Genomic DNA, 23,697 nt, shown 5'->3' with positions numbered 1-23,697 from the left:
ACACACCTCTCATCATCAACACCACCCACACCTCCCATCATCACCACCTACACCTCCCATCATCACCATCACCCACACCTCCCATCATCATCACCCACACCTCCCATCATCATCACCCACACCTCCCATCATCACCATCACCCACACCTCCCATCATCATCACCCACACCTCCCATCATCATCACCCACACCTCCCATCATCACCACCATCCACACTTCCCATCATCACCATCCACACCTCCCATCATCACCATCACCCACACCTCCCATCATCATCACCCAAACCTCCCATCATCACCACCCACACCTCCCATCATCACCCACACCTCTCATCATCACCATCACCCACACCTCCCATCATCACCACCAACACCTCCCATCATCACCCACACCTCTCATCATCACCATCACCCACACCTCCCATCATCACCACCAACACCTCCCATCATCACTCACACCTCCCATCACCATCACCCACACCTCCCATCATCAGCCACATCTCCCATCCTCACCCACACCTCCCATAACCACCCACACCTCCCATCATCTCCACCCACACCTCCGATCATCACCACCCACACCTCCCATCATCACCCACACATCCCATCACCAGCCACACCTCACATCATCACCAACACCTCCTATCATCACCACCCGCACCTCCCATCATCACACACATCTCCCATCATCACCACCCACACCTCCCATCATCACCACCCACATCTCCCATCATCACCACCCACACCTCCCATCATCAGCCACATCTCCCATCACCATCCACACCTCCCATCATCACACACATCTCCCATCACCATCACCCACACCTCCCATCACCACTATCACACACACCTCTCATCATCAACACCACCCACACCTCCCATCATCACCACCAACACCTCCCATCATCACCATCACCCACACCTCCCATCATCATCACCCACACCTCCCATCATCATCACCCACACCTCCCATCATCACCATCACCCACACCTCCCATCATCATCACCCACACCTCCCATCATCACCACCATCCACACTTCCCATCATCACCATCCACACCTCCCATCATCACCATCACCCACACCTCCCATCATCACCCACACCTCCCATAACCACCCGCACCTCCCATCATCACCATCACCCACATCTCCCATCACCACCCACACCTCCCATCATCAGCCACACCTCCCATCCTCACCCAAACCTCACATCATCACAACCCACACCTCCCATCATCATTCCCACTCACACCTCCCATCATCACCATTACCCACACCTCCCATCATCACCCACACCTCCCATCCTCACCCACACCTCCCATCATCACCACCCACACCTCCCCCATCACCATCACCCACACCGCCCATTATCACCACCCACACTTCCCATCACCACCCACACCTCCCATCATCATCACCCACACCTCCCATCACCACCATCACCCACACCCCCCATCTTCACCCACACCTCCCATCATCATCACCCACACCTCCCATCATCACCACCCACACCTCTCATCATCATCACCCACACCTCCCATCATCAGCCACACCTCTCATCATCACCATCACCCACACCTCCCATCATCACCACCAACACCTCCCATCATCACTCACACCTCCCATCACCATCACCCACACCTCTCATCATCAGCCACATCTCCCATCTTCACCCACACCTCCCATAACCACCCACACCTCCCATCATCTCCACCCACACCTCCGATCATCACCACCCACATCTCCCATCATCACCCACACATCCCATCACCAGCCACACCTCACATCATCACCAACACCTCCTATCATCACCACCCGCACCTCCCATCATCACACACATCTCCCATCATCACCACCCACACCTCCCATCATCACCACCCACATCTCCCATCATCACCACCCACACCTCCCATCATCAGCCACATCTCCCATCACCATCCACACCTCCCATCATCACACACATCTCCCATCACCATCACCCACACCTCCCATCACCACTATAACACACACCTCTTATCATCAACACCACCCACACCTCCCATCATCACCACCTACACCTCCCATCATCACCATCACCCACACCTCCCATCATCATCACCCACACCTCCCATCATCACCACCATCCACACTTCCCGTCATCACCATCCACACCTCCCATCATCACCATCACCAACACCTCCCATCATCACCCACACCTCCCATAACCACCCACACCTCCCATCATCTCCACCCACACCTCCGATCATCACCACCCACACCTCCCATCATCACCACCTACACCTCCCATCATCACCATCACCCACACCTCCCATCATCACCCACACCTCCCATCACCACCCACACCTCCCATCACCACCCACACCTCCCATCATCACTATCAACCACACCTCCTATCGTCACCCACACCTCCCATCATCACCATCACCCACACCTCCCATCATCACCACTCACACCTCCCATCATCACACACATCTCCCATCACCATCACCCACACCTCCCATCATCACCACCCACCCCTCCCATCATCATCACCCACACCTCCCATCATCATCACCCACAACTCCCATCATCACACACATCTCCCTTCACCATCACCCACACCTCCCATCATCACCACCCATACCTCCCATCATCACCCACACCTCTCACCACCATCACCCACACCTCCCATCATCACCCACACCTCCCATCACCACCCACACCTCCCATCATCACTATCAACCACACCTCCTATCGTCACCCACACCTCCCATCATCACCATCACCCACACCTCCCATCATCACCACTCACACCTCCCATCATCACACACATCTCCCATCACCATCACCCACACCTTCCATCATCACCACCCACCCCTCCCATCATCATCACCCACACCTCCCATCATCACCCACAACTCCCATCATCACACACATCTCCCTTCACCATCACCCACACCTCCCATCATCACCACCCATACCTCCCATCATCACCACACACACCTCCCATCATCACCATCACCCACACCTTCCATCATCACCATCACCCACACCTCCCATCATCACCATCACCCACACCTTCCATCATCAACACCCACCCTCCCATCATCACCCACACCTCCCATCACCACCCACACCTCCCATCATCACTATCAACCACACCTCCCATCGTCACCCACACGTCCCATCATCACCACCACCCACACCTCCCATCATCACCACCCACATTTCCAATCATCACCATCACCCACAGCCCCCATCATTACCACTACCCACACCCCCAATCATCACCATCACCCACACCTCTCATCATCACCATCACCCACACCTTCCATCATCAACACCCACCCTCCCATCATCACCCACACCTCCCATCACCACCCAAATCTCCCATCATCACCATCACCCAAACCTCCCTTCCTCACCCACACCTCCCATCATCACCACCCACACCTCCCATCATCACCACCAACCCTCCTATCATCACCCACACCTCTCATCATCAACACCACCCACACCTCCCATCATCACCACCTACACCTCCCTTCATCACCATCACCCACACCTCCCATCATCATCACCCACACCTCCCATCATCACCACCACCCACACCTCCCATCATCATCACCACCCACACCTCCCATCCTCACCCACACCTTCCATCATCACCATCACCCACACCTCCCATCATCAGCCACACCTCCCATCTTCACCCACACCTCTCATCTTCACCCACACCTCTCATCATCACCACTCACTCCTCCCATCATCACACACATCTCCCATCAACATCACCCACACCTCCCATCATTACCATCACCCACACATCCCATCATCACCCACACCTCCCATCCTCACCCACACCTCCCATCATTACCCACACTTCCCATCATCACCCACACTTCCCATCATCACCATCACCCACACCTCCCATCCTCACCCACACCTCCCATCATCACCATCAGCCACACCTCCCATCATCAACACCCACCATCCCATCATCACCCACACCTACCATCATCATCACCCACACCTCCCATCATCACCACCCACACCTCCCATCATCACGCACACCTCCCATCATCATCACCACCCACACGTCCCATCATCACCACCACCCACACCTCCCATCAGCACCACCCACATTTCCAATCATCACCATCACCCACAGCCCCCATCATTACCACTACCCCCACCTCCCATTATCACCATCACCCACACCTCCCATCACCATCACCCACACCTCCCATCACCACCCACACCTCCCATCATCACCATCACCCACAGCTCCCATCCTCATCCACACCTCCCATCACCACCCACACCTCCCATCATCACCATCACCCAAATCTCCCATCATGACCATCACCCACATCTCCCATCATCACCCACACCTCCCATCATCACCACACACACCTCCCATCACCCACACCTCCCATCATCAACACCCACCCTCCCATCATCACCCACACCTCCCATCACCACCACCCACACCTCCCATCATCAACACCCACCCTCCCATCATCACCCACACCTCCCATCACCACCACCCACAACTCCCATCATTAGCCACACCTCCCATCATTACCCACACTTCCCATCATCACCATCACCCACAGCTCCCATCCTCATCCACACCTCCCATCACCACCCACACCTCCCATCATCACCATCACCCAAATCTCCCATCATGACCATCACCCACATCTCCCATCATCACCCACACCTCCCATCACCATCACCCACACCTCCCATCATCAACACCCACCCTCCCATCATCACCCACACCTCTCATCATCAGCACCATCCACATCTCCCATCATCACCCACATCTCCCATCATTACCACTACTTACACCTCCCATCATCACCACCCACACCTTCCATCATCACCATCACCCACACCTCCCATCCTCACCCACACCTCCCATCATCATCACCCACACCTCCCATCACCATCACCCACACCTCCCATCATCAACACCCACACCTCCCATCATCAACACCCACCCTCCCATCATCACCCACATCTCCCATCGTTACCACTACTCACACCTCCCATCATCACCACCCACACCTCCCATCATCACCATCACCCACACCTCCCATCATCAACACCCACACCTCCCATCATCACCATCACCCACACCTTCCATCATCAACACCCACACCTCCCATCATCAACACCCACACCTCCCATTAGGTGTCAGAAGTTAATGTTTTGCCTCCCCATTAGCACAGTCTGGAATAATGGATGTTTCACCCATCTCACTGCCATACTCGTTGATCTCTCTCAATTTCCTGTTGTTTAGGGAATTCCTGGCAGTCCAGGATTGAAGGGTGATGCTGGCGATGCTGGTCCTCAGGTAAGCCAACTTTATCCGTTTTCCATCTTTCTCTAACTTTGTTTGTCCCTCTCCCCCTCCACCTGTCTTTCATTCTCTGTCTTTCTCTCTGTCCCTCTCTCCCAATTTGTCCACCTCTTTCATGCTATGATTCTCTCAATGGTTTGTTGGGCATGCTGTGTGGATTAGAGATGGCGTGGAGAAGGCAGGAAGGAGGGATGCCGGTGTAGTGGATGTACGGCTGACATGGTGGAGGGGAATGATGGGAGTTGGGTTGTGGTGGTGAGTGAGGGATCACGGGGAGACTAGGGTGGGGTGAGGGGCTGGAGGAAGTAGGAGGTGGGTGGGGGAAGGGGTGGAGGAAATACTGGAGACGATTGTGTTGAGTGGAATGGGGAGATGGTGGAGAGATAGGGTCGAAAGTAATTCGGAGAGATGGTGGGATGATGGGGTTGAGTGGAATGGGGGAGATGGTGGGATGAAGGGTTTGAGAGAAATGAGGGACATGGTGGGTGGATGGAGTTAAGAGGAATGGGAGAGATAGTGGGGAGATAGGGTTTCTGAGGAAAGGTGGAGATGGGGTTAGAGATAAAAGGGGCAGATGGTAGGAAGACAGGGTTTGAGAATAATGGGGAGATGGTCCGGGGATGGGCTTTGACCATAAGATATAGGAGCAGAAGTAGGTCATTCAGCCCATTGAGTCTTCTCCACCATTTGAGAGGATTGGGGTTGATAGGGAGATGAGTTGAAAGGAATGGGGGAGATGGTGGGAAACAGGGGTTGAGGGATGGTGAGATGGTGGGGAGATGGGTTTTGAGAGGAATGTAGGAGATGTTAGGAGGATGGGGATTTAGAGCAATGGTGTAGATGGTGAGGAGAGGAGGATTGAGAGGAAAGGGGTTGATGGTGTAGAGGATGGAGTTTGAGAGCAGTGGGTATATGGTGGAGAGATGGGGATTGAGAGTGAGATGGTGCAGAGACAGGGTTTGAGAGGAATGGCGAGATGGCAGGGTGATGAGATTGAGAGGGGTGCGAGTAGTGGTGAAGAGACAGGATTTGTGAGGAATAGGGGAGATGGAGTTGAAAGTAACTTGTCATAAGGCGGTGGCTGGGAACGGACCCAAGTGCAAGACACAGACACTGAAGTACTAGGGACAGGACTAGGATACAGGACGATGGCAAGGACATGGACAGGAAAACCAGGAACCTGGAACAGAACTGGACAAAAGAGCTAGGAGCCCGAGCTTGGACTCCGAGCCAGAGACTGGACAAGGACCCAGTACCTGGGTCTTGCCTCTGGCTCGGACCCCAGAACTAGGCAAGGACGAGGTTTGGCAGGCGGGCAGGACGAGGCTGGAGTCTGGAGGCAGGAGACTTGAGGCAAGGCGAGGCTGGAGTCTTCAGGCTTGAGGCTAGGCAGACTCCTCCGGGGCAGGGCGTGGATCACCACCCGACAGAGGCATGGGACAGGAAGAGACAGAACCAACCGCAGGTAACGGCGAGACAGCCTCGCTTACCTGGGCGGAGGCAAGGGACAGGAAGGGAGTTAGGTACAGGGTGGATCCAGGTCAAGACTGCAGGCGAGACAAGGCGAAAGTTACTGGCAAGACAAGGCAGGGCTTCTGGCAAAGCAAGGCAAGGCAAGAACTTCAGGCGAGGCGAGAGTTACCGGCAAGACAAGGCAGGGCTTCAGGCGAGGAAACAGAAGGCAGAGCAAGGGATACAAGGAGTAAGGACAAGAACAATCCAGCAGCCACGGCCTGGTCTCTGGAGGTATTTATGCAGCCAGCCCCAACGAGCATCAGCTGCCTCAATTAGAGCTCAACAAGAACAGAAACAGAGTAGACAGGAAAACCTGGAGCAAGGGTCGATGGACCGGACCGTGAACCAGAATACGGACTTCACGGACCGGACCATGACATAACTACAGATATGGTTTTGAGAGGAATGGGGAGATGGAGGGGAATGATTTTGAGATGAATGAAGGAGATGGTGGGGAGAAGGAAGTTGAAAGGGGTGGGGGAAATAGTGAGGAGATGGTTTGAGAGGAATGGTGGAGATTAAGTAGTGAAGTAACATTTGCAATTTTCCAGTCCTCTGTCACCATGCCAGAATCTAGTGATTTTTGAAAGATCATTACTAATCCACATTCTCTACCATTACCTCCTTCAGAACCTTAAACTGAAGTTCAACTGGTCTGGGTGACCTATATACACTTAGGTCTTTTAGTTTTTCTGAACACTTTCTCCCTTGTAATGGTAACTGCACTCATTTCTCTTCCTTCACACACTGCAATATCTGGCACACTGCTAGTGTCTTCCACAGTGAGGACTAATGCAAAATACACATTTAGTTCATCTGCCATCTCCTTGTCCCCCATTATTTCTCTGGCCTGATTTTCCAGTGGTCCTATATCAACTTTCATCTCTCTTTTTTTTTATATATTTGAAATAGCTTTTATTATCCATTTTGATATTGTTTGCTATCTTGCTTTCATATTTCATCTTTTCTCTTCTAATGATTCTTTTAGTCGCTCTCTGTAGGATTTTAAAAGCTTCCCAATCCTCTACCTTACTGCTAATTTTTGCTTTGTTGCATGCCCTCTCTTTTGTTTTTGTATTTTTTTGACTTCCCTTGTCAGCCACAGTTGTACTATTTTGCCATTTCAATATTTCTTTGTTTTTGGAATAAGTCTGCCCTGCACTTTCATCATTTGTCCAAGAAACTTATGACATTGCTTCTCTGCTGTCACCCCTGCTAGCTGCTGCTTCCAATTTACTTTGGCTAGCTCCCCTCTCATACCACTGTAATTTCATTTACCCCACTGAAATACTGCTGTGCCAGACTGTACTTTCTCCCTATCGAATTTCAAGTTGAACTCAATCATATTATGATCACTGCCTCCTAAGAGTTCTTTTACCTGAAGCTTTCTAATCGCCCCCAGTTCATTACATAACACCCAGTCTGGTATAGCTGATTCCCTAGTAGGCTCCTCTGAAAAGCCATCTCATAGGCATTCAACAAACTCACTCTCTTGAGATCCATTACCAACCTGATTTTCCCAGTTGACCTGCATGTTAAAATCTCCCATGACTACCATAACATTGCCCTTTTGACACACCTTTCTATTTCCCTTTATAATCTGTGGTCCACATCTCAGCCACTGTTGGGAGGCCTGTATATAACTGCCATCAGGGTCCTTCCACCCTTGTAGTTCTAAACTCGATCCACAAGGATTCAACATTTTCCGATCCTATAGCAAATCCCTTCTACTGATTTGATGCTATTCTTTACCAGCAGAGCTACGCCTACATTCCTATCCCTTCGATACATGTAACCGTGGACATTTATCTCCCAACTACAACTATCCTTCAGCCACGATTCAGTGATGGCCACAACATCATACCTGATAGTCTGTAATAGTGCAACAAGATCATCTACCCTTATTTTGTTACATTCCGGTATTGAGATATAACGCTTTGAGGTCTGTACTTGCTAGCCTTTTTGATTTTGCACCCCTAATGCACTGATACTCATGGAAGTAAGCTCAGGATTGCTGTCTGTGTCACATGCTAACGAGTGCAAGAATAGTATGGTATGACATATTAATGTGTGGCTGAGAGACTGGTGTAGGGGGCAGGGCTTCAGGTTCCTGGATCACCAGGGCCTCTTCCGGGGGAGGTACGACCTGTACAAAAAGACAGGTTACACCTGAACCCAAAGGGGTCCAATATCCTAGCAGGCACATTTAATAGAGCTGTTAGGGAGAGTTTAAACTAATTTGGCAGGGGCGATGGGAACCAGACTGATAGGGCTGAGGAAGGGGGAAACAGAAATAAATCAGATGGTGTGCAACAGGGATGATAGAAAGGACAGGCAGGAGATGAGGCATAATCACAGCCAGAGGGATGAGTTACAGGACAATAGAGACGAGCTGCAGTTAGAACAGAAAGCAATAAATACTGGACTGAAAGTGTTGTATTGAATGCATGCAGCATAAGAAATAAAATGGACAATCTTGAAATTCAGCTACAGATTAGCAAGCATGAAGTTGTGGCCATCTCTGAAACTTAGGAGCAGAACGTCCAAGGATATACGGTGTATCGGAAAGGTGGGTTAGTAGGCAGAGGGGGCGGTGTGGCCCTGTGTGTAAGAAATTATATTAAATCATTAGAAAGATATGACATATGAGGGGTGATTGGTAAGTTCATGGCCAAAGGTAGAAGGAGTCAATTTTAGAAAACCTAGCACATTTATTTTTCAACATAGTCCCCTCCTACATTTACACACTTAGTCCAGCGGTCATGGAGCATACGGATCTTGGACCTCCAGAAAGTGTCCACAGCAGGGGTGATTGATAAGTTCATGGCCTAAGGTAGAAGGAGGTGAGTTATACAGCTCTTGTTACATGCGCATGCAGGTCAACATTTGAGTGATTATGCAGAAAGTTTGAATATAATAACTCACAGTGGTGATTGATACGTTCTGGCTTAAGGTAGAAGGAGATGAGTTATTAACTTCAAATTTTCTGCATAACCACTCAAAGAGTTGACTCGCATGTGCATGCAAAGAGAGCTGTATAACTCATCTCCTTCTACCTTAGGCCACAAACTTATCAATCACCAATCTGTGGACACTTTCTGGAGGTCCAAAATCCGTATGCTGCACAATCGCTGGACTAAGTGTGCAAATGTAGGAGGGGACTATGTTGAAAAATAAATGTGCTAGGTTTTCTAAGATTGACTCCTTCTACCTTAGGCCACGAACTTATCAATCACCCCTCATAGGATTGGATGTTAAGAAATGGCAAGGGTAAAAGGACCCTAATGGCAGTTGTATACAGGCCTCCAAACAGCAGCCGGAATGTGGATTACAAATTACAGCAGAAGATAGAAAAGGCGTGTCAGAAAGGCAATGTCATACTCATCATTGGGGATTTTAACATGAAAGTGGATTGGGAAAACCAGGCCAGTACTGGACCTCAAGAGAGAGAATTTGTAGAATGTCTAAGGGATGGCTTTTTAGAACAGCTTGTTGTTGGGCCCACCAGGGAATTGGCTGTGCTGGACTGGGTGTTGTGCAATGATCCAGAGATGATAAGAGAGCTTAAGATTAAGGAATCCTTGGGGAGCAGTGACCACGATATGAATGAGTTCACTTCGAAATTTGAGAAGGAGAAACTAAATTCCAATGTGTCGGTATTTCGGTGGAATAAAGGAAATTACAATGGCATGAGAGGGGAACCAGCCAAAATTGTCTGGAAAGGGACATTGCAGGAAGGACAGCAGAGCAGCAATGGCTGGAGTTTCTGTGAAAATGAGGGAAGTGCGAGACAGATATATTCCAAATAAGAAGAAATTTTCAAATGGAAGAAGGACACTACTGTGGCTGACAAGTGAAGTCAGAGCCAAAGTAAAAGCAAAAAAGAGGGCATACAAGGAACCCAAAGCTAGTGGGAAGATAGAGGATTGGAAGCTTTTAAAAACTTGCAGAAGGAAATTAAGAAGGTCATTAGGAAGGAAAAGATGAATAATGAAAGGAAGCTGGCGACTAATATCAAAGAAGATACTAAAAGCTTTCTTAAGTATATAAAGGGTAAAATGGAGTTGAGGGTAGAGATAGGACCAATAGAAAATGACGCTGGAGATATTATAATGAAAGATGCAGAGATGGCAGAGCAAATGAATGTGTATTTTGCATCAGTCTTCACAGTGGAAGACATCTGCATCAAGACTGTCAGGGAAGTGAAGTTTGTGCAGTGAAAATTATGACTGAGAAGGTGCTCAGGGAGTTTAGTTGTCTGAGGGTGGATAAATCTCGTGGACCTGATGGATTGCACCCTTGTGTTCTGAAGGAAGTAGCTGGGGAGATTGCGGAGGCATTAACAATGATATTTCAAGAATCGATAGATTCTGGCATTGTACCAGATGACTGGAAAATTGCAAATGTTACTTCACTATTTAAGAAGGGTGGGAGGCAGCAGAAAGGAATCTATAGATCTGTTAGCCTGACATCAGTGGTTGGAAAGTTGTTGGAATTGATCTTTAGGGATGAGATTATGGAGTACCTGGAGACACATGACAAGATAGGTCAAAGCCAGCATGGTTTCCTGAAAGGAAAATCCTGCCTGACTAACCTACTGAGATTTTTTGAGGAAATTACAAGCAGGATAGACTTGGATTTTTCAGAAGGCCTTTGACAACAGATCCCTGAAAGTTGCCTCACAGGCAGATAGGGTAGTTAAGAAAGCTTATGGGGTGTTAGCTTTCATGAGTCGAGGGATAGAGTTTAAGAGTCGCGATGTAATGATGCAGCTCTATAAAACTCTGGCTAGGCCACACTTGGAGTAGTACTGTGTCCAGTTCTGGTCACCTCACTATAGGAAGGATGTGGAAGCATTGGAAAGGGTACAGAGGAGATTTACCAGGATGCTGCCTGGTTTAGAAAGTATGCATTATGATCAGAGATTAAGGGAGCTAGGGCTTTACTCTTTGGAGAGAAGGAGGATGAGAGGAGACATGATAGAGGTGTACAAGATAATAAGAGGAATAGATAGAGAGAATAGCCAGCGCCTCTTCCCCAGGGCACCACTGCTCAATACAAGAGGACATGGCTTTAAGGTAAGTGGTGGGAAGTTCAAGGGGGATATTAGAGGAAGGTTTTTTACTCAGAGAGTGGTTGGTGCATGGAATGCACTGCCTGAGTCAGTGGTGGAGGCAGATGCACTCCTGAAGTTTAAGAGACTACTAGACAGGTATATGGAGAAATTTAAGGTGGGGGGGGGCGTTATATGGGAGGCAGGGTTTGAGGGTCGGCAGAACTTTGTGGGCTGAATGGCCTGTAATGTGCTGTACTATTCTATGTTCTTTGACAAGGTGCCACACATGAGGCTGCTTAGCAAGATAAGAGCCCATGGAATTACAGGGAAGTTACTAGCATGGGTGGAGCATTGGCTGATCGGCAAAAAACAAAGAGTGGGAATAAAGGGATCCTATTCTGTCTGGCTGCCAGTTACCAGTAGAGTTCCACAGGGGTTGTTGTTCGGACCGCTGCTTTTTATGATGTATGGGATTAATAGATTTGTGGCTAAATTTGCCAATGATACAAAGACAGGTGGAGGAGCGGGTAGTGTTGAGGAAATAGAGAGCCTGCAGAGAGAGTTAGATGGTTTTGGGGAATGGGCAAAGAAATGGAAAATCAATTGCAATGTTGGTAAGTGTATGGTAATACACTTTAGTGGAAGAAGTAAATGGGCAGACTATTATTTAGATGGGGAGAGAATTCAAAATGCTGAGATGCAAAAGGACTTGGGCATTCTTGTGCAAGATACCCTAAAGGTTAACCTCCAGGCTGAGTCGGTGGTGAAGAAGTGAATGCAATGTTGGCATTCATTTCTAGAGGTATAGAATATAAGAGCAGGGATGTGATGTTGAGGCTCTATAAAGTACTTGTGAGACCACACTTGGAGCATTGTGTGCAGTTTTGGGCTCCTTATTTTAGAAAGGATATACTGACATTGGAGAGAGTTCAGAGAAGATTCACGAGAATGATTCCAGGAATGAAAGGTACATCTGGTAGATCTTGGGCTGTATTCCCTGGAGTTTAGGCAAATGAGGGGGGGGATCTCATAGAAACATTCCGAAAGTTAAAAGGCCTGAACAGATTAGAATAGCAAAGTTATTTCTCATGGTCGGGGAGTCTAGGACAAAAGAGTATGCCTTCAAGTCTGAAGGGACATCCGTTTAGAACAGAGATGTGCAGAAATCATTTTAGTATGAGGGTGGTAAATCTGTAGAATTTGTTGTCACGAGCAGGTGTGGAGGCCAAGTCATTGGGAGTGTTTAAGGCAGAGAGAGATAGATTCTTGATTAGCCTGGGCATCAAAGGTACAGGGAGAAGGCAGGGGAGTGGTGATGACTGGAAGGATTGGATCAGCCCATGATTAAATGGTGGAGCAGACTTGATGGCCTGAATGGCCTACTTCTACTCATATATCCTTGTCTTGTTACCTGTCTGCCCTTCCTGACAGACTGAGTACATGCTATGTTTGCTTTTTTGCCATCCATCCTATTCTGAGTCCCTTCATTTCAATTCCCATCCACCAGCCAAATTCGTTTAAACCTCCCCAACAGCCTTAGTAAACCTACCCGTAAGAACATTGGTCCTCCTCAGGTTCAGGTGCTACTCATCCCTTTTGTACAGGTCACAATTCCCCCAGAAGTGATCCCAATGATCCAATTTCTAATGGGGGTTAAGAGGAATGGTGGAGATACTGGGGAGTTTGGTTTTCAGAAGAAAGGAGGGGATGGGGTTAGAGAGGAAATGGGCAGATGGTGAGAAGAAGGCATTTGAAAAGTATGGTGAGATGGTGGGGAGAGAGTTTTTGAGAGGAATGGTGGAGATGGTTGGGAGGAATGGGGGAGATGGTGATGAGACAGGGTTTGAGAGGAATGGGAGAGTTGCTGGAGCGATTATGTTGTCAGTAATTTGGTGAGTTGGTGTGGAGTCTGGTGTTGAGAGAAATGAGGTAATGGCAGGGAGATAGCGTTGAGAGGAATGGGAACTTGTTTGGGGATGGTTTTGAGAGGAAAGGGGGGGATGGTGGGGTGAAGGAGGCTGAGAGGAATGAGGAACTGATGGGGAGACGGGGTTGAGTGGAATGGGGGATGTAATGAGGAGACAAGGTTTGAGAGGAATGGTAGAGATGATGGGGAGATGCAGTTTCAGAGGAAATGTGATGGGGTTAGAGAAGAAAGTAGCAAATGGTGGGCAGAAGAAGTTTGAAAAAGATGGGGAGATCGTAGGGAGGCAGTATTCGAGAGGAATGGATGATAGGGTGGAGAGATGGGGGAAGATGATGCAGAGATGGGGCTCAGAGGAAAGGGGGTGATGGTACTGAATGACTTTCAGAAGAATGGTAGAGATCTTGGGAAGATTTGGTTTCAGAGGAAAGGTGGAGATGGGGTTAGAGAGGAAAGGGGCAGATAGTGGGAAAACGGTTTGAAAAGAATGGGAAGATGGTGAGTGCGGTTTAAGAAGAATGGGGGAGGTGTTGGGGTATAGTTTTGAGAGAAATGGGAGAGACAGTGGGGTGACTGGGTAGAGTGAAATAGGGAATAATAAGAAAGGGTTTGAGAGGAATGGTAGAGGTGCCTGGTAGGTGGAATTTAGAGGAAAGGTGGAGATGGGGTTAGAGAGGAATAGGGTAGATGATAGGAAGATGGGATTTGAAAAGAATAAGGAGGTGGTGGGGAGATGGGTGTTGAGGACTGGGAGCAAATGTGAGGAGATGGGGTTTGTGAAGAATGGGAGCGGTGGGCTTGAAAATAATGGGGGGAGATGGTGTGATGATGGGTTGAGAGGAAGGAGGAATGGTAGACAAATGAGGTTGAAAGTAATTGGGGGGTGATGAAGGAGAAATGGTTTGAGAGGAATGGGGGACCTGGTGCGGAGACTGCAATTGAGAGGAATGGGGAAATGGCGGGGTCACAGGGTTCAAACCGAGACAGGGTTTGAGAGGAATGGTAGAAATGGTGGGGAGATGGGGGTTCAAAGGAAAGGTGGAGATGGGTTAGAGGTGATTGGGCAGATGGTGGGAAGATGGGGTTTGAACAGAATAGGAAGATGGTAGGGAAACAAGGTTTGAGAGAAATGGGAGTGTTGGTGGGACGATGGTGGCTCAGAGGAATGGAGCAGATGGTGGGGAGATGGAGGTTGAGAGGAAAAGAGATGTTGGAGAGCAGTGGGGAATATGGTGGGTAGAGGGGGTTTGAGAGGAAAGGGGGCAATGGTGGGGAGATGGGAGTTGAGTGGAATGGGGCAAATGATGAGGAGATAGGGTATGAATGGGAGAGATAGCAGAGAGATGGGGTTGTAAGCAATTTGGATAGATTATGGGATTATGTGGTTGAGGGTAAAGGGGAGATGGTGGGAAGATGGGGTTGAAAGTAATTGAGAAAGATGGAGTTGAGAGAAATGGAGAGATGGTACTGATAGGGGATTCGATAGTTACAGATAGGAGGTTCTGTGGTCGTGACAGAGAATCCAGGATGGTTTGTTGCCTCCCAGGTGCCAGGGTCAAGGATGTCTCTGATCGATTGCATGACATTCTGAAGTGGGAGGGTGACCAGCCAGATGTTGTGGTGCACATCGGTACCAATGACATAGCAAGGAAGAGTGAGGAGGTCCTGGAGAGTGAGTACAGAGAGCTTGGTAGAAAGTTGAAAAGCAGGACCTCAAGGGTGGTAATCTCAGGATTGCTACCTGTGCTACGTGCCAGTGAGGGTAGGAATAGGATGCTCTGGAGGAGGAACAAGTGGCTGAGGAACTGGTGTAGGGAGCAGGGTTTCAGATTTCGGGATCATTGGGACCTCTTCTGGGGCAGGTGGGACCTGCACAAGAGAGACGGGTTACACTTGAACTACAGGGGGACCAATATCCTTTCAGGGAGGTTTGTTAGTGCTATTGGGGAGGCTTTAGACTAGATTTGCAGGGGGATGGGAACCAGAGTGCCAGAGCTGACAGTGTGGCTGGGGTGAAAATAAATGATGTTAAAAGTTCAAGCAAATCCGCTAATAGAAAGGTTGTGAGTGGTGGTAAAAATCTTCTGAGGTGTATATATTTCAATGCTAGGAGTATTGCGGGGAAGGCGGATGAGTTGAGGGCGTGGATTGACGCGTGGAATTATGACGTTATAGCAATTAGTGAAACTTGGCTACAGGAGGGACAGGACTGGCAATTTAATATTCCAGGGTTCCGATGTTTCAGATGTGATCGAGGCAGAGGAATGAAAGGTGGGGGAGTAGCATTGCTTGTTAGGGAAAATATTACAGCAGTGCTCAGGTTGGACAGATTAGAGGGCTTGTCTGCTGAGTCCTTATGGGTAGAGATGAGAAACAGGAAAGGTATGCCCACATTAGTGGGATTGTATTACAGACCATCCAATAGTCAACGAGAATTGGAAGAGCAAATCTGCAGAGAGATAGCAGGCAACTGCAGGAAACATAAAGTTGTGGTGGTAGGAGATTTTAATTTTCCATACATTGATTGGTACTCCCATACTGTTAGGGGTCTAGATGGTTTAGAGTTTGTAAAATGTGTTCAGGAAAGTTTTCTAAATCAATATATAGAGGGACCAACTAGAGGAGATGCAATATTGTTCATGCCATCAGTTTGGAGGCTACCCAGACGGACAGGAACAACACCTTATATTCCGTCTGGGTAGCCTCCAACCTGATGGCATGAACATCGACTTCTCTAACTTCCGCTAAGGCCCCACCTCTCCCTCGTACCCCATCTGTTACTTATTTTTATGCACACATTCTTTCTCTCACTCTCCTTTTACTCCCTCTGTCCCTCTGAATATACCTCTTGCCCATCCTCTGGGTCCCCCCCCCCTGTCTTTCTTCCCGGACCTCCTGTCCCATGATCCTCTTGTATCCCCTTTTGCCTATCACCTGTCCAGCTCTTGGCTCCAACCCTCCCCCTCCTGTCTTCTCCTATCATTTTGGATCTCCCCCTCCCCCTCCAACTTTCAAATCTCTTACTAGCTCTTCCTTCAGTTAGTCCTGACGAAGGGTCTCGGCCTGAAACGTCGACTGCACCTCTTCCTAGAGATGCTGCCTGGCCTGCTGCGTTCACCAGCAACTTTGATGTGTGTTTCTGGAGTATTGTGTTCAGTTTTGGTCACCAAATTACAGGAAGGATATAAATAAGGTTGAAAGAGTGCAAAGAAGGTTTACAAGGATGTTGCCAGGACTTGAGAAACTCAGTTACAGAGAAAGGTTGAATAGGTTAGGACTTTATTCCCTGGAGCGTAGAAGAATGAGGGGAGATTTGATAGAGGTATATAAAATTATGATGGGTATAGATAGAGTGAATGCAAGCAGGCTTTTTCCACTGAGGCTGGGGGAGAAAGAAACCAGAGGACATGGGTTAAGGGTGAGAGGGGAAAAGTTTAAAGGGAACATTAGGGGGGCTTCTTCACACAGAGAGTGGTGGGAGTATGGAATGAGCTGCCAGACGAGGTGGTAAATGCGGGTTCTTTTTTAACATTTCTTTCTTTTTAAATCTTTTTATTGAATAAGTACACAGAAGGTAAGCCATATAGGCCCTAATACACTGTTAGAATATATTACAGGAAATATTAATACAGAAAAAAATTAATACAAACAGTTCAATTTAAACATAAAATAACAAGGTAATATAATAGTATACTAATTTTTATATATATCAATAGAAAAAGAAAAAAAAAACCACTGTGCAACTAAACTAAAAAGCAAAGCAAAGCAATGGGCTAACTAGGAAACAAGTAGAGTTAAAGTACTTAAAATCACGTCCTCAAACCCGACCTCCATTAAAAACAGTTAAAAAAAAACAAGAAGGGAATATAAATATGGACCGAGAGAAAAAAAAATTACATTAAATGAAAATGTTGAATAAAAGATCTCCGGGTCTGATCGAATTTAACTGAAGAATCATAAAGATTACTTCTGATTTTCTCCAAATTTAAACATAATATCGTCTGGGAAAACCAAAAAAACATAGTTGGAGCATTAGTCTTAACTTTTTAACATTTAAGAATAAATTGGACAGTTACATGGATGGGAGGTGTATGGAGGGATATGGTCCGTGTGCAGATCAGTGGGACTAGGCAGAAAATGGATTGGCACAGCCAAGAAGGGCCAAAAGGCCTGTTTCAGTGCTGTAGTTTCTATGGTTTCTATGGTTGGGGATTGGGGTTGAGAGGAATGAAGGAGATAGTTGGGGGACTGGGTTTGAGAGGAATGGGGGAGATGGTTGGGAGATGGGTTTCAGAAGAAGGGTTGAGATGAGGTTGGAGATGAATGAGGCAGATGGTGGGAATATGGGGTTGAAATGAATGGGAAGATGGCAGGGAGACAGGATTGAGAGGAATGGGGAGATGGTGGGGAATCTGGGGTTGAGAGAAATGAGGAGATGCCGGGAGACGGGGTTTGAGATGGATGGGGGAAATAGTGAGAAGACAGAGTTTGAGAGGAATGATGGAGAGATGGGGTTTTAGAGGAAAGGTGGAGATGTGGTTTGAGAGGACAGGGGTAGATAGTGGGGAGCAACAAGGCAGATAATGGGTAGATGGGTTTTGAGAGGAAGGGGGCAATGATAGGAAGACTAGGTTTGAGAGGAATGGTGAGATGGCAGCAAGATGGTTAAGAGGAATGGGGGTGGGTGGGAAGATGTGTTGAGAGGAATGGGGAGATGGGGTTGAAAGGAATAGGGAATAGTGAGGAGTTAGGGTTTGAGAGGAATGGTGGAGATAGGGTTTCAGAGAAAAGGTGAACATGGGGTTAGAGAGGAAAGAGGCAAATGGCTGGAAGGTTCTGAAAAGGATGGGGAGAGTGTAGGGTGCTGAGTTTGAGAGGAATGGGGAAAATAGTGAGGATTTGTGGGTTGAGAGGAATGGGAGAGACGCAGAATAGGTAGGATTCGAGAGGTTCGAGGGCGATGGTAGGGAGACAGGATCTGAGAGGAATGGGGAGATGGTGCAGAGAGAGTCTTGAGAGGAATGGGGAGATGGTGGGGTGACGGGAGTTGAGAGGAAAAGGGGAAATGATGGAGAGATGGAGTGGAGAGAAATGGGGAGCTGGTGGGTAGATGGGGTTTGAGAGGAAAGGGGATGATGTTAGGAGATGAGGTATGAGATGAATGGGGAGATGGTAAGAATTGGAGGAGATGGCAGTTGAATGCATGGCTGAGGAGTTGGTGCAGGGCGCAGGGTTTTAGAATTTTAGATCATTGGGATCTCTTCTGGGGAAGGTGGGACCTGTACAGATTGGATGGGTTGCACCTGAACTCGAGGGGGAGCAATATCCTTGCAGGTAGGTTTGCTAGCATGGTTCAGGAGGGATTAAACTAATTTGCGAGGGGGATGGGACTTGGAGCGATAGAGCAGTGAAAGAGGTGCATGGAGTAAAGCCAGATCTAACATACAGAGAGGCTTTGAGGAAAGAGAAGCAGAATAAACGGTGTAAAGACAGTAAGGTAGAAGGGCTGAAATGTGTGTACCTCAATGCAAGAAGCATCAGGAACAAAGGTGATGAACTGAGAGCTTGGATACATACATGGAATTATGATGTAGTGGCCATTACAGAGACTTGGCTGGTACCAGGGCAGGAATGGATTCTCAATATTCCTGGATTTCAGTGCTTTAAAAGGGATAGAGAGGACGGAAAAAGGGGAGGAGGGGTGACGTAACTGGTCAGGGATACTATTACAGCTACAGAAAGGGTGGGTAATGTAGCACGATCCTCTTTTGAGTCAATATGGGTGGAAGTCAGGAACAGGAAGGGAGCAGTTTCTCTATTGGGAGTATTCTATAGGCCCCCTGGTATCAACAGAGATACCGAGGAACAGATTGGGAGGCCGATTTTGGAAAGGTGCAAAAATAACAGGGTTGTTATCATGGGTGACTTTAACTTCCCTAATATTGATTGGCACCTGATTAGTTCCAAGGGTTTAGATGGGGCAGAGTTCGTTAAGTGTGTCCAGGACGGATTCCTGTCACAGTATGTGGACAGGCCGACCAGGGGGAATGCCATACTAGATCTAGTACTAGGTAATGAACCGGGTTAGGTCACAGATCTCTCAGTGGGTGAGCATCTGGGGGACAGTGACCACCACTCCCTGGCCTTTAGCATTATCATGGAAAAGGATAGAATCAGAGAGGACAGGAAAATTTTTAATTGGGGAAAGGTAAATTATGAGGCTATAAGGCTAGAACTTGCAGGTGTGAATTGGGATAATGTTTTTGCAGGGAAATGTACTATGGACATGTGGTCAATGTTTAGAGATCTCTTGCGGGATGTAAGGGATAAATTTGTCCCGGTGAGGAAGATAAAGAATGGTAGGGTGAAGGAAGCATGGGTGACAAGTGAGGTGGAAAATCTAGTCAGGTGGAAGAAGGCAGCATACATGAGGTTTAGGAAGCAAGGATCTGATGGGTCTATTGAGAAATATAGGGAAGCAAGAAAGGAGTTTAAGAAGGGGCTGAGAAGAGCAAGAAGGGGGCATGAGAAGGCCTTGGCGAGTAGGGTAAAGGAAAACCCCAAGGCATTCTTCAATTATGTGAAGAAAAAAAGATGACAGGAGTGAAGGTAGGACCGATTAAAGATAAAGGTGGGAAGATGTGCCTGGAGGCTGTGGAAGTGAGCGAGGTCCTCAATGAATACTTCTCTTCAGTATTCACCAATGAGAGGGAACTTGATGATGGTGAGGACAATATGAGTGAGGTTGATGTTCTGGAGCATGTTGATATTAAGGGAGAGGAGGTGTTGGAGTTGTTAAAATACATTAGGACAGATAAGTCCCCGGGGCCTGACGAAATATTCCCCAGGCTGCTCCATGAGGCGGGAGAAGAGATTGCTGAGCCTCTGGCTAGGATCTTTATGTCCTCGTTGTCCAGGGGAATGGTACCGGAGGATTGGAGGAAGGCGAATGTTGTTCCCTTGTTCAAAAAAGGTAGTAGGGATAGTCCGGGTAATTATAGACCAGTGAGCCTTACATCTGTGGTAGGAAAGCTGTTGGAAAAGATTCTTAGAGATAGGATCTATAGGCATTTAGAGAATCATGGTCTGATCAGGGACAGTCAGCATGGCTTTGTGAAGGGCAGATCGTGTCTAACAAGCCTGAGTTCTTTGACGAGGTGACCAGGCATATAGATGAGGGTAGGGCAGTGGATGTGATCTATATGGATTTTAGTAAGGCATTTGACAGGGTTCCACACTGTAGGCTTATTCAGAAAGTTAGAAGGCATGGGATCCAGGGAAGTTTGGCCAGGTGGATTCAGAATTGGCTTGCCTGCAGAAGGCAGAGGGTGGTGGTGGAGGGAGTACATTCAGATTGGAGGATTGTGACTGGTGGTGTCCCACAAGGATCTGTTCTGGGACATCTACTTTTCGTGATTTTTATTAACGACCTGGATGTAGGGGTAGAAGAGTGGGTTGGCAAGTTTGCAGACGACACAAAGGTTGGTGGTGTTGTAGATGGTGTAGAGGATTGTCAAAGATTGCAGAGAGACATTGATAGGATGCAGAAGTGGGCTGAGAAGTGGCAGATCGTGTTCAACCCGGAGAAGTGTAAGGTGGTACACTTTGGAAGGACGAACTCCAAGGCAGAGTACAAAGTAAATGGTAAGTTACTTGGTAGTGTGGAGGAGCAGAGGGATCTGGGGTACATGTCCACAGATCCCTGAAAGTTGCCTCACAGGTGGATAGGGTAGTTAAGAAAGCTTATGGGGTGTTAGCTTTCATAAGTCGAGGGACAGAGTTTAAGAGTTGCGATGTAATGATGCAGCTCTATAAAACTCTGGTTAGGCCACACTTGGAGTACTGTGTCCAGTTCTGGTCACCTCACTGTAGGAAGGATGTGGAAGCATTGGAAAGGGTACAGAGGAGATTTACCAGGATGCTGCCTGGTTTAGAAAGTATGTATTATGATCAGAGATTAAGGGAGCTAGGGCTTTACTCTTTGGAGAGAAGGAGGATGAGAGGAGACATGATAGAGGTGTACAACATAATAAGAGGAATAGATAGAGTGGATAGTCAGCGCCTCTTCCCCAGGGCACCACTGCACAATACAAGAGGACATGGCTTTAAGGTAAGTGGTGGGAAGTTCAAGGGGGATATTAGAGGAAGGTTTTTAGACACTTAGACAGTGGTTGGTGCGTGGAATGCACTGCCTGAGTCAGTGGTGGAGGCAGATACACTAGTGAAGTTTAAGAGACTACTAGACAGGTATATGGAGGAATCTAAGGTGGGGGCTTATATGGGAGGCAGGGTTTGAGGGTCGGCACAAGATTGTGGGCCGAAGGGCCTGTACTGTGCTGTACTATTCTATGTTCTATGTTCTATGAATGGGGAGATGGTGAAAAGAGGGTTTTGAGAGGAATGCAGGTGATGGTGGGGTGATAGGTGTTGAGAGGAAAAGGGGCAATTGTGGGCAGATGAATGTTGAGAGGAATAGGGGAGATGTTGAGTTAGGGGTTGAGAGGAATGGGCGAGATGGCGGTGAGAGGAGGTTATAAGTAATTGATGGAGATGGAGCTGAAAGGAATGCGGAGATGGTGGATGATGGTTTTGAGAGGAATGGGTGGATGGTGGGTAGATGGAGTTTCAGGAGAATGATGACGTGGTGAGGAGAAAGGGTTTGATAGGATTGGGGGAGATGGTCGGCAGATGGGTTTGAGAGGAATTGTGAATGGTGTTGAGAGGAATGAGAAATGGTGGGGAGATCAGGTTAAAAGTAATTGGGGGATGGTGGGGAGATGAACTGGAGAACATTGGGGAAATGGTGTGATGGGGCTAGAGAGGAATGAGGAGATGGACTGAGAGGAGTAGAATAAGGTTATGGGTGTGACAGAAATGGGTAAGAGTGTGGAGAGACTAGGGTTGAGAGGAATGGGAACATGGCAGGGAAACGGGGACTGAGAGGTATGTGGGAAATTGTGAGCAGACAGGGTTTGAGGAAAAGGGGAGATGGAGACAGGGTTGAGGGGAGTGGTGACGTGGTGTGAGAGACGGGGTTTGAGGGGAGTAGGGGAAATGGTGGGAGACTTGGGTTGAGAGCAATGGGTGAGATGATAGGGAGATAGTGATGGGGAAATGGTGAGATAGGGGTTGAGAGAAATAAGGAGATGGTGGGGAGATGGACTGGAGAGCAGTGGGGAAATGGTGCGATAAGGGTTGAGAGGAATGGGGAGATGCAGGTTGACTCGAGGTTGAAAGGAATGGGGGAGGTGATAGAGATGAGGATTGATTGTAATGACGAAATGATGAGATGGGGGTTGTGAGGAATGGGGAGATGATGGGGAGATGGGCTGGATAGTAATGGGGAAATAGTATGATGAGGGTTGAGAGAAATGGAGTGATGGGGTTGAGAGCAATGGCAGAGATTGGTTGATAGGGTTTGAGAGGGAAGGGGCGATAGTAGGGAGACTGTGGTTGTGGGGAATAGGGAGATGTTGGGCGATGGTTTTGAGAGGAATAGGGAGGTTGTGTGGAGATGTCTGTTGAGAGAAATTGAGATCATGGTGGGGAGATGGGGTTTTGGAGAATATGGGGAGGGTGAGGAGACTGGCATTGAGAGGAATGGAGTGATGGTGGGGAGAAGGGGATTGAAAGGAATGGGGTAACTAGGGAAGAAAGGCTTTGAGAGGAATAGTAGAGATGATGGGGAGATGGGGTTTGACAGGAAAAGGGTAGATAGTGGGGAGAAGGGGTTTCATGGGATTCAGGGAGATGGAGGTTGAGAGGAAGGGGAGATGGTTAAGAGATGGCGGTTGAAATGAATGGAGAAATGGCAGGGTGATGGTGGTTGTCAGAAATGGAGAGATGGTGTGGA

The 23,697-nt window shown here is 48.1% G+C and overlaps 1 protein-coding gene across 2 annotated transcripts in view; it reads left to right on the top strand.

Annotated features, from left to right (window-relative positions):
• Positions 1 to 23,697, top strand: part of col11a1a (collagen, type XI, alpha 1a) — a 605,254-nt gene that overhangs the window by 338,076 nt on the left and 243,481 nt on the right. For both annotated transcript variants that reach the window (XM_063064825.1, XM_063064824.1), the window contains one exon: positions 5,290 to 5,343. In XM_063064825.1, the coding sequence (XP_062920895.1) occupies positions 5,290 to 5,343 (54 nt within the window). The remainder of the gene's footprint in view (positions 1 to 5,289; positions 5,344 to 23,697) is intronic.

Source organism: Mobula hypostoma, chromosome 12, assembly GCF_963921235.1.
Source record: "Mobula hypostoma chromosome 12, sMobHyp1.1, whole genome shotgun sequence".
Lineage (NCBI taxonomy): Eukaryota > Metazoa > Chordata > Chondrichthyes > Myliobatiformes > Myliobatidae > Mobula > Mobula hypostoma.
The sequence above is the reverse complement of the archived record's forward strand: the minus strand, read 5'-3'. Positions and strand labels throughout refer to the sequence as shown.